Below are 11,755 nucleotides of genomic sequence, written 5' to 3' on the forward strand. Positions count from 1 at the left end.
TCTGCCTCCTGGGTTCAAGCAATTCTCCTGCCTCAGCCTCCTGAGTAGCTGGGACTACAGGTGCCCACCACCACACCCAGCTAAATTTTGTAATTTTAATAGAGACGGGGTTTCACCATGTTGGCCAGGATGGTCTCAATCTCTTGACCTCGTGATCTGCCCGCCTCGGCCTCACAAAGTGCTGGGATACGGGTGTGAGCCACCGTGCCTGGCCAGAAACCCACAAGATTTTTAAGGGCGCTGTATCAGTTTAAATGAAAAGAGATGGAGACAGTTGAAAATGAAGCCTTTGGGTTCCCTCCTCCTACAAGCAGTGAGCAACTGAGAAAGCGGTTTAGCCTCAAATACAGGCTATCGGACATCTCAAAACACAGAGGAGAGATACCAAGGGCAGAGCCAAAATCTGAGGGGGGAAAAAAGGATAATAATGTCACTCCCAGGGAAAATGGGGCCCTAAAAAAGACACAGACTCTGCCCCCTAAACGAGGTCCCTTGGCAACATGCTGTTGACTGTGTCACAGAAGTGCTACAGACTGGGGTCTACAGTAAATGAGCCCCCGCCTCTCTCTTTTTCAAACAGGAGCATTATTGTGCTTATCCTGGCCCTGTCTCAAAATCCTATGCTAGGGTAGAGGCAGGTGATTTTTTTTCTTTAGTTTACAGCCTCCAGAGGCATCTCACATATATCCGGACCAGAGAATCATGAGCTGACAGCCTCTGGGCTGAGACAGCAGCAGGAACAGACCTCTGGGTGGCTTGAGTGGGGGGTGGCGAGCATATTTTACTTGCGGAAGGAAAGTCAGTCACTGTGGCTCCAGAGTGGACTGTGGGAAATTTCAGACGGTCCCAGGACACGCGGCTCTCTCTGCCCAGCCCTGGGGCTCCGCTGTCACCTGGGGATGCCTCACCACTAACCCCCTGTTTACAAGATTCCACTTCTTCCTCTTTCTTTTTTTTTTTTTTCAGACAGATTCTTGCTCTGTTGCCAGGCTGGAGTGCAGTGTTGTAATCTCGGCTCACTGCAACTTCCACCTCCCAGGTTCCAGCGATTCTCCTGCCTCAGCCTCCTGAGTAGCTGGGATTACAGCAACGCACCATCACGCCCAACTAATTTTTGTATTTTTAGTAGAGACGGGGTTTCACCATATTGGCCAGGCTGGTCTTGAACTCCTGACCTAGTGATCCGCCTGCCCAGCCTTCCAAAGTGCTAGGATTACAGCACAGTGGCCGGCCCCACTTATTCCTCTTTCTTGGTTTACTCCCTTGATTTGGAGCTCCTCCTTTAGTAGGCTCCTGAAAACATGTATTATGAAAATGAATTTTTAAAACTTAGAGTTTGCATATCTGAAAATGCGGTCGTCCCGTCACACTTGACTGACCACTTGGGTAGGTGTAAAATCCTAGGTTGCAAATTATTTTCACTTGTAATTTTCGAAGGATTGTTCCGGTGTTTTCTAACTTCCAGTTTGCCCTTGGGAAGGGATTTCTCAGCCTCTGTGTGATCTGCACTCTCGGATCGTCTGTATGTCCCGGACTGTCCGATGTTTCACGTCCTGGCTGGATGTAGGTCGTTTCTTCCATCTTTGTGCGGGATACCGGTAGGTGCTTTTACTCTGGAGATTCATGTTTCTCGGTTCTGGGGGAGAATTATTTCTCTAAACTTCATTCCCACCATCTTCTGTTTTTGCTTTTCTCCCCTGGGAATTCCTGTTGGTCTTAATCTATCCTATTACTCACCTTCTTATCTTTTCATTCTTTCAAACAGATTTTCTCCACTTTCCACCTTCTTGCTAATTTAATTTTGCCTATCACATTTCCAAGACATCATTTTAATTATTTTTTTTGAGGTGGAGTCTCACTGAGTCTGAGTGATACCCAGGCTGGAGTCAGCGGCGCCATCTCGGCTCACTGCAGCCTCTGCCTCGCAGGCTGAGTGACACCCAGGCTGGAGTCACTGGCGGGATCTCGGCTCACCGCAGCCTCTGCCTCCCAGGTTCAAGTGATTCTCGTGCCTCAACCTCCCAAGTAGTTGGGATTACAGGCGCACACCACCACGCTTGGCTAATTTTTGTATAATTAATAGAAATGGAGTTTTGTCATGTTGGCCAGGCTGGTCTCGAATTCCTGATTTCAAGTGATCGCCTGCCTGGGCCTCCCAAAGTGTTGGGATTACAGGCGTGAGCCACTGCACCTGGCCCATCGTTATTTTTGAGTTTCCTTTTTAAAACAATGTTCTGGGCTTCACATGGCACATGGCTGCCTCTCACCTCTGAGGCACCTGAGCTTACCTTTCCTCCCCTTGGTTGACTCACACCTCCCTCCTGTGTATGTTCATGTGTGTGACTCTGGGTCATGGATTTTCCTCCTAGCCTTTACCTGTGTGTGTGTATGTGAGACAGAGTCTCACTCCGTCACCCAGGCTGGAGAGCAGTGGCGTGATCTTGGCTCACTGCAACCTCTGCCTCCCAGGTTCAAGCCATTCTCCTGTCTCAGCCTCCCGAGTAGCTGGGATTACAGGCATGCACCACCACAACTGGCTAATTTTTGTATTTTTAGTAGAGATGGAGTTTCACCATGTTGTCCAGGCTGGTCTCGAACCTCTGACCTCAGGTGATCCACCCGCCTCAGAGTGCTGGGATCACAGGCATGAGCCACTGCGCCTGGCCCTAACCTTTACCTGTTAACCGGAAATTCCATACAGCTTACTGTGGTTAGGGACATATTTAGTTTTGTTTCCATCATCTTAATTTGCCCAGTTTGTTTCAGATTTTTTTTTTTTTTTTTGAGAGAGGGTCTCACTCTGTTGCCCAGGCTGGAGTGTAGTGGCGTGACTACAACTCACTGCAGTCTCAACCTCTCCAGGTTCAGGTGATCCTCCCACCTCAGCCTCCTGGGTGGTTGGAACTCCAGGCATGCTCCACCATGCCCAGCTTACTTTTTGTATTTTTTTGTAGAGACAGGTTCTCCCTATGTTGCCCAGGCTGGTTTCGAACTCCTAGGCTTAAGCAATCCACCCACCTTGGCCTCCAACGTGCTGGGATTACAGGTGTGAGCCACAGTGCTCAGGCCCAGCCTGATTTTTCTTTTCTTATTTTTTAATTGACAGAAGTTTGTGTTTGTTTCATTTATTTATTTTATGGGATCTCACTGTGTTGTCCAGTCTGGAGTACAGCAGCACAATCACAGCTCACTGCTGCCTCAAACTCCTGGTCTGAGGATCCAAACTGAGATCTTCCTGCCTCAGTCTCCCAAGTAGCTGGGACTACATTTTAATTTTAAACTATTCTTTTTATTGGATTAGAGATGTATAGACTGGTTACACTTTTTTAGTAATTAACATTAAATTACACTATACACATTTAACTTATCAAAGTCAAATTAAACACTATCTTACACCCGCTTCCCAACAATAGGAGGGTCTTAGAACATTTCTATCCCTTCTAATTTACATGCTATTGTTGTCCAGAATTTTAGTTGACGTTATTCTTTTATACACACATATATATTCATAATTTTACTTGCCATTCCATCTTATATCTAAGACCATCACTCAGATCATTTTCCTTTTTTTAAGATGGAGTTTTGCTCTTTTTGCCCAGGCTGGAGTGCAATGGCGTGATCTCGGCTCACTGCAGCTTCTGCCTCCCAGGTTCAAGGGATTCTCCTGCCTCAGCCTCCTGAGTAGCTGGGATTACAGGTATGGGCCACCAGGCCCAGCTAATTTTGTATTTTTAGTAGAAATGGGGTTTTGCCGTGTTGGCCAGGATAGTCTCAAACTCCTGACCTCAGGTGATCCACTGCCTCAGCCTGCCAAAGTGCTGGCACTACGTTGCCTAGGCTGGTCTTGAACTCCTGGGCTCCAGTGATCCTCCCTCTTAGGCCTCCCAAAGTGTTGGGATTATAGGCATGAGCCACTGGGTCTAGCCTATTTTTCATTTCCAGAAGTTCTTTAAGAAGTCCTGCCCCGGCCGGGCGCGGTGGCTCAAGCCTGTAATCCCAGCACTTTGGGAGGCCGAGACGGGCGGACCACGAGGTCAGGAGATCGAGACCATCCTGGCTAACACGGTGAAACCCCGTCTCTACTAAAAAAATACAAAAAAAAACTAGCCGGGCGAGGTGGCGGCGCCTGTAGTCCCAGCTACTCGGGAGGCTGAGGCAGGAGAATGGCGTAAACCCAGGAGGTGGAGCTTGCAGTGAGCTGAGATCCGGCCACTGCACTCCAGCCTGGGCGACAGAGCGAGACTCCGTCTCAAAAAAAAAAAAAAAAAAAGAAGTCCTGCCTGTTCGTGGGTGACAGTATGTATCCTACAGGTTTCTCATCACTGTCACCGCGCCGCACACAAAACTATCCTCTCACCTGTATGATGACAGTTTCAGGATCTGCATTTCTTTGTGGCTGAGAGCAGCTGCCTGCTGCTTCTGTCGGCCCTCAGTCAGCTGACTCTCCTTGTGTGCTTGGGGATCTTTGACTGCAAGCTGAATGCCTGACTTACGAGCAGGGATGAAGCTAAGCTGGGTGAACTTCCTTCGGAGAGCAGGTGCTTTGACCTCTACTGGTACCTGGAAGGTCACCTTCAGCTGGCCTGAGGGTCTTGGCTCCGCACGGGAGACACAGGCTCATCTTCCCACCTCACCACTGGCCCAGGAGTCAGGAGCTTAATGAACTGTGGGGCCACCAAATCCATTCTGAGAGCACCCCTGCCCCTACAGGCTGCACAACCCTAAGCTCATGCATTTTAATGAAACGGGTGCCAACAAGAGCCCTCAAAGCGACTGTCTTGGAAGTGGCAGCCAGCTCAGGACCCAGAATTATTCCCAATCAGTCCTTACCTGAGGCAGAGAACTGCAGGAGGTGGTGCCAAGCCACAGCCAGACCAGGATGGGCGAATCCTGCAACCACGCCCCAGGGCTCACGGCCAGTGGGCGGCTCACATTTCCCTCAGTCATCCCAAGAAACTCAAAGCCCATCTGGCTTAATTCATGATGACAGTGCTTTACTATATGCACCCAAAAGCGTTCCCCAAAGAGACACTTCTACTTTTCTATCTCAGAAATAACATTTTAAAGAATGAAAATATTTTACAGGAAATAACATTTGTACATACTCATAACATTCTCAAAGACAAAACAATTCCTCTACCCATAGAACGCTTCTGAAATCACGTGGCTGTGAGCCTTTCCCTCCATACCAACCAGCTCTCCAGCTCTCAGACACCAAGGAGATGTCCTTCGATTTAACCCGATTCTGACACCAACTGCCCGGAGTTAGTGCAGATCCCACAAGACCACCCCCACTTCAGATGCCAAGTGCAGACAGTGGGCCCTGGGGTCCCCACGACCCCCTTCTCAGGTTCCATAATGTTTTGTTTGTTTGTTTTTTGAGATGGAGTCTCCCTCTGTCGCCCAGGCTGGAGTGCAGTGGCGAAATCTCGGCTCACTGCAACCTCCACCTCCCGGGTTCAAGCGATTCTTCTGCCCCAGGCTCCCGAGTAGCTGGGATTACAGACGCGCGCCACCACGCCCAGCTAATTTTGTATTTTTAGTAGAGACAGGGTTTCACCATGTTGGTCAGGATGGTCTCAATTTCTTGACTACGTGATCTGCCCACCTCGGCCTCCCGAAGTGCTGGGATTACAAGCAGGAGCCACCGCGCCCGGCCAAGTTCCATAATTTTCTAAGCACACAGAACTCGGGACCATAGCAACCAGCTGTGAAAAGGCGTTGAAAGGCATGGATGAACTGCTGGCCAGCAAGGTACGGGGGGAGGGCGCGAGGCCCCCTTCCTAACTGCCCCCACCCCGCCTTCACCAACCTGAAGCTCGAGACCCTCAGCCCCTCGTCTCATGCAGGGTTTTGATGGAGGCCTGGCTGCGTAGGAATGACCCATTCAATCACCGGCCACTACACCCCAGCAGATGAGACCTTCGCTGCCGCTGACTGTGGGAGGGGAGGCGTCTCAGTAGCGGGCGGCTGGCCCGGGACAGACCCCTGAGACCTCTCCGCCTCTGGGAATCGCCTCCCATGGGCAGCGCTCACCTTCGCCCAGCCCTGTCTCTCCTGACTGCTCCCGAGCCAAGGCACATGCAAGCTGGGCGAGGCTTTTGCAGCACGAGAACCAGGCGAGCGGCCGGTTGTTACTTCCTGACCGCGCATGGTGCGGACAGGACTCACCCGGCCTCGGCTTTACGCCCACCAGGCCGCCGGCATCTCTTCAGCGGCAGCTCGGGCTCACTCGGCGCCGTGCACCCGCTGGTGCTGGATGAGGTGGAAGCTCAGGCGAAAGGCGCGGCCACACTCGGTGCAGCGGAACGGCTTCTCGCCCGTGTGGAGCCGCTGGTGCCGGAAGAAGCCCGACAGCGCCCGGAACGCGCGCCCGCAGTGGCCGCACTCGTGGGGCTTCTCCCCGGTGTGGATGCGGCGGTGCTCGCGGAGGAAGGAGCTGCGGCTGAAGGCGCGGCCGCAGTCCTGGCAGGCGAAGGGCCGCTCCCCCGTGTGCACGCGCTGGTGCTGGAGGAGGTTGGAGCTCTGGCTGAAGGCCTGGCCGCACTCCCGGCACTCGTACGGGTTCTCCCCGTGGTGGGTCCGCCGGTGCCGGACCACGTTCGAGCTGTGCAGGAAGCGCTTCCCGCACTCGCCGCACGCGTACAGCCTCTCCCCGGTGTGGGTGCGGCGGTGCTTGGCGGCGTCCGACCTCTGGCCGAAAGCCTTGCCACAGTCGGCGCACGCGTAGGGCTTCTCGCCCGTGTGCACGCGCTGGTGCCGCAGGAGGTTGAAGCTCTGGCTGAAGGCCTTGCCGCACTCGGCGCACGCGTAGGGCCTCTCCCCGCTGTGCGCCCGCTGGTGTCGGACCACGTGCGAGCTGTGGATGAAGGCCTTCCCGCAGTCGCTGCACTCGTACGGCTTCTCCCCGGAGTGGATGCTCCGGTGCTTCGCCGCGTCCGAGGAGCACTTGAAGCTGCGGCCACAGGCGCTGCACGGGAAAGGCCGCCCCTTCCAGCCGCCCCTGCCCTCTGCTCCCGGGCCTAAGTTCGGAGGGACATCTGACTCGCGGCCACTCTGTCCTCCAGTTTTCTCAGAAATGACCGGACCTCGAGGGGAACCTCTGGGCCTCTCTCTGGCTTCCTCGTTTTCACAAAGGCCAAGAGACCCCAGCGCCTGGGGAGGCCCCCCTCTGTGGCCCTCTCCCTCGGGAGCGCCTGGCTCTGGTGCAGGCTCCGTACTCTGAGCTGCCTGCACCTCGGCTGATCCGCTGCCACTTGGGGCCTGCGACAGGAAAGCAGCCTTCACAACTGAAAAAGAGGCCAGACAGGAACGATTTCAGAGGCAAGAGAATGTGAGTCGAGGGTGGCTCTGGCAATCGTGGTGACGACAGGACAATGACGGTGATGGTGACATCAGTGTGCCAAAGACACCTTTGATTTTGCCCACCTAGTTTTTTCTCCTCCCCACCTTCTTAACCCCTGTGGTTATGAGGTGGATGAGAGTCCTGCACTGCCACTCTAGAAACGGGGCTGTGGGGCTGGGCGTGGTGACTCACACCTGTAATCCCCGCACTTTGGGAGGCTGAGGCAGGAGGACCACTTGAGACTTGGAACTCGAGACCAGCCTGGCCAACACAGTGAGATCCTGTCTCTTAAAAAAAAATAGAATTTTAAAAATATACAAACAGAAGGCTGGGCGCGGTGGCTCATGCCTGTAATCCCAGCACTTTGGGAGGCCGAGGCAGGCGAATCACGAGGTCAGGAGATCGAGACCATCCTGGCTAACACGGTGAAACCCCATCTCTACTAAACACATAAAAAATTAGCCGGGCGTGGTGGCGGCACCTGTAGTCCCAGCTACTCACTCAGGAGGCTGAGGCAGGAGAATGGCGTGATCCCGGGAGGCGGAGCTTGCAGTGAGCTGAGATCGCGCCACTGCACTCCAGCCTGGGTGACAGAGTGAGACTCCATCTCAAAATAAATAAATAAATAAATAAATAAATAAATAATAAATAAATAAATAAATACACACACATACAGAAACGAGGCTAAACGGGGCTAGAAATGGGGCTAAACCTCCAGTCTCAGCCCACCCAGTCCTGGGGACAGAAACGCAGGCTCTGGGCACTGCCTTACTCTGCGGGACAGCTGGGAAAGCAAAAGAAGCTAGAGACTGCTGGCAGCAAGCCAGGACAGGAGCAAGGCAGATGCAGCAGGAGGCGTGGGGATGGTGGCACCCAACAGAGCCCACGGCCCAGCTCTGCCTTCTGTCTGTCCTTCCTTCCTTTGTTGTGGGCCAGGGTCTTGCTCTATCACCCAGGCTGGAGAGCAGTGGTGCCATCATGGCTCACTGCAGCCTCAGGGCTCAAGTGATCTTCCCTCTGCCTCCCAAGTAGGTGGGACTCCACGCGAGCACCACCACACCAGGCTATTTTTAAAATATTTTGTAGAGACAGTGTGTCAATGTGTTGCCCAGGCTGCTCTTGAACTCCTGGGTTCAACCCTCCTCCCACCTCGGTCTCCTAAAGTGCTAGGATTACAGGTGTGAGCCACCACACCCAACCATGGCCCCAGCTCATTCCTTTTACCTTGGACTCCCTGAGACAACGTGGCCTCCTTAACAACTCCCCCCAAACACCAAACTCTAAGGGCTTCTGTTAAGTGCAAACAGGAGTGTCCTCACTTAGAAATCTGGGCCAAGAGGCCGGTCATGGTGGCTCACGCCTGTAATCCCAGCACTTTGGGAGGCCAAGGCGGGCAGATCACGACGTCAAGAGATGAAGACCATCCTGGCTAACATGGTGAAACCCCGTCTCTACTAAAAATACAAAAATTATCTGGGCGTGGTGGCGCACACCTGTAGTCCCAGCTACTTGAGAGGCTGAGGCAGAAGAATCGCTTGAACCCAGGAGGTGGAGGCTGCAGTGAGCTTGTGTCACTGCATTCCAGCCTGGTGACAGAGCAAGACTTTGTCTAAAAAATAAAAAAAAAAAAAAACAGAAATCCGGACTACAAGCTGGAAGCAGCAACCCATGCGGCTGGGCGGTGGCGCTGGCCGGGCTGAGCAGCCCCGACCAGGCTGCGTTATCAGTGGTCCTTGTCTGGCAGTGAAGCCACTGGTTAGATTTGGTTCCTCCAGCTCACAGGGACAGACCATGTGGCCATTTAGAAAAAAGGCTTCAGGGTAGGGACAAAACCCTGGGACGTGAGAAAGCTGGCTACTGACCTCGGCCTGCATAGGAGGCAGGAGGGCTCAAGCCAGGAGCGGCAGTGGGAGGACGGGGGCCCCCGAGGCCAGCACAGCAACTGAGCGGGACTTCTCTGCCTGCAGGCAGTCTGCTGTGGCAGTGGAAGAGAAGCGGCTGAGTCCCGGCTGCACCTTTCAAGAATGTGGAGGGTGCAGATGTGACGGAAACTCCTGTGGAGGTGGGGGTGGGGCAGGGATGTTCCAGGGCAGATGAGAGCAGGCTGCTGTCAACAGTCCCCACCTCTCTCTGCCCTTGCAGACCCATGACACTGAGCAGCCAGGGGGTGGGAGAGGCTCAGGGTGGTGCGCAGAACAGAAGCCCTCGGCAGAGGCCAGCCCTGGTCTTGTGTGGTTTGCAGACTTGGAAGTTCAAGAACTGACTCAAAGGTATTGCTTATGAGGAAAAAGAACCAAAACTACAATGAGAAGGGGCCACATACACGGTGGAGCTCTACTGGATCCAGCGTGCAGGTCCTGAGGATGCCTTTCCAATGGAGGCAATCCCAGACCCCATAGCAGGGCCTGCACTACCCAGCCCACCTCCCGCCCGTCGCTGGGACACACTCTCAGGGTGGCCCCAAGTGTTCTCATGTGGGCGATTCTGTCCCAAGGGCACATTTGACAATGTGTGGAGATGTTTATGGTTGTCAACACTGGGAGGGGGCGCTACTGCCAGCAAGTGGGCAGAGGCGAGGGTGCTGCCGAATCTCCCACAATGCACAGGATGGCCCCTCAACAAAGACTCATCCATTCTAAAACGGCCACAGTGCCAAGTCTGAGAAGCACTGAGCGAGGCCTTCCCAGAGGCAGAGCCTGGGGCTGCCAGACTTTCTAACCAAAACCTCTCAGTTCACTGGCAAAGACAGTCACCAAACATGCCCAGGAGATCTGATGGGCCTGCGTTTACCTCCCTCCCTCACCCTGCGCCCGAGGACACAGTATACGCTCTGCGCCAGTGACTGAGACATGGTGTTTTTCCTATATTCCTGTTCAATTCCTGCCCTGGAACTCTGGGCCCAAGTGTGGACGTGTCCCCTCACCTGCAAGGGCCTCCATCAGGGTGCTGCTCTCCTTGGCCCCTGGGGGCTCTCCTCCTGGCTCCACCTTGCAGAACACCAGCAGTCAGAACAATTTCTGCTGAGGTAAAAGAAAAGGAAAATAAATCGCAGCCAGGGCTAGGTACAGGGGCTGGGGCAGTGAGGTCAGAATGCCTTCAGGGAAGACGGTCAGAATAGGCCCTGCGGGAGCTGCAACACCCAGCTGGGCCCACCCCTGTCACTGGCAATCAAGGTCCTGGCTCAACAGTCACTCCCAGAAGCGGTGTTCTGCGGGATGCCCGGGAACTCTGGTCCAGGCTCTGCTGGTTCCCCTCGACCCGGGGCTGACACAGAGCACAGGTGGGCATGGCCACAGCTTCCTAGCTCCATGCTGAGCAAGCTCACGCCCTCCAGCAGTCTTCAAATAGCTAAAGAAATTTCCATGGATTTTAAAATTTTCTTGATAGTTATAAGGATTTGAATATAAAATGTTAAACCAGAAAAAAAGAACAAATTATTTGAATGGTAAAGTTTTGGACTGAGGAATGATTTTTCTAAGCCTGACATCAGATGTCTGACAAATTTAACTACATAAAAAAATTTAATGTAAAAAAACAAAAACCAAAAAGGGGGAAATATGTGCAATGCAAAGATTCATCCCTATCTGACAAAGATCTCTTATATATTAATAAGAAAGGAAGGAAAATTGGCAAAGATCATGAATATGTAATTCACCAAGAAGAAAAACCAGTAAGCAATACATTTTTTGGGGGAGTCTCACATCAAGTGCAACTAAGAAATGTAATTTGGCTGGGTGCTGTGGCTCACACTTGCAATCCTAGCACTTCAAGAGGCTCGGGATGGAGGACTGAGTACAGGAGTTCCTGACCAGCCTGGGCAACATAGTGAGACCCCGTCTCTACAAAAAATCGAAAAATTAGCCATGTGTGATGGTAGGCGTCTGTAGTCCCAGCTACTAGGGAGGCTGAGGTGGGAGGATTGCCTGAGCCCAGGTCTAGGCTGGTGTGAACTGAGATTTCGCCACTGCACTCCAGCTGGGTGTTAGAATGAGACCCTGTCTTAAAAAAATAAGTAAATAAAAAGTAATTAATTAGTAAATTTAATTTAAGCCGCCTGTAATCCTGCCTGCCAGAGAGGCTGAGCGGGAGGATCGCTTGAGCCCAAGAATAGGCGGCCAGCCTGGGAAACACAGCGAGACCCCGCCTATTTCGCAAAAAGGTATTTTAAAGTGCAATTTTTTTAGTCTGGAAGCAGATTTTTGAAAGTACCTTACCGGCAAGAATTAGGTAACAGGCTCTCCTGTTCACAGCTGGGAAGAGGCTTGATGAGCTGGGCCGGTGGGAAATTTGACAATTTACAAAGGCCTGAAGACACGCGGGGGGAACTCAGCTCACAGGAAGCCCCGCATGCGTCGGCACCCCGGGAATGCACCTGCAGGGCCGCCGCCTCCACGCCGCGCCCGAGAGCGG

General features: G+C 53.0%; 1 protein-coding gene across 4 annotated transcripts in view; it reads right to left on the bottom strand.

The window, feature by feature from the left end:
- Window positions 1–4,283: 4,283 nt before the first annotated feature.
- Window positions 4,284–11,755, bottom strand: part of ZNF696 (zinc finger protein 696) — a 9,968-nt gene continuing 2,496 nt past the window's right edge. The window contains exons 1-4 of one of the 4 annotated variants that reach the window (XM_011938080.1): window positions 11,560–11,755; window positions 11,047–11,184; window positions 10,269–10,362; window positions 6,002–7,289 (exon numbers count right to left, since the gene is read on the bottom strand). In XM_011938080.1, the coding sequence (XP_011793470.1) occupies window positions 6,229–7,289; window positions 10,269–10,284 (1,077 nt within the window). In that variant the 5' untranslated portion in view covers window positions 10,285–10,362; window positions 11,047–11,184; window positions 11,560–11,755 and the 3' untranslated portion in view covers window positions 6,002–6,228. Of the gene's footprint in view, window positions 7,290–10,268; window positions 10,363–11,046; window positions 11,185–11,559 lie in introns of all 4 variants that reach the window. The other 3 variants (XM_011938079.1, XM_011938082.1, XM_011938081.1) reach the window with 3 other exon arrangements.

The sequence above is a fragment of the Colobus angolensis genome, unplaced genomic scaffold, assembly GCF_000951035.1.
Source record: "Colobus angolensis palliatus isolate OR3802 unplaced genomic scaffold, Cang.pa_1.0 Scaffold17, whole genome shotgun sequence".
Taxonomy (NCBI): Eukaryota; Metazoa; Chordata; class Mammalia; order Primates; family Cercopithecidae; genus Colobus; species Colobus angolensis.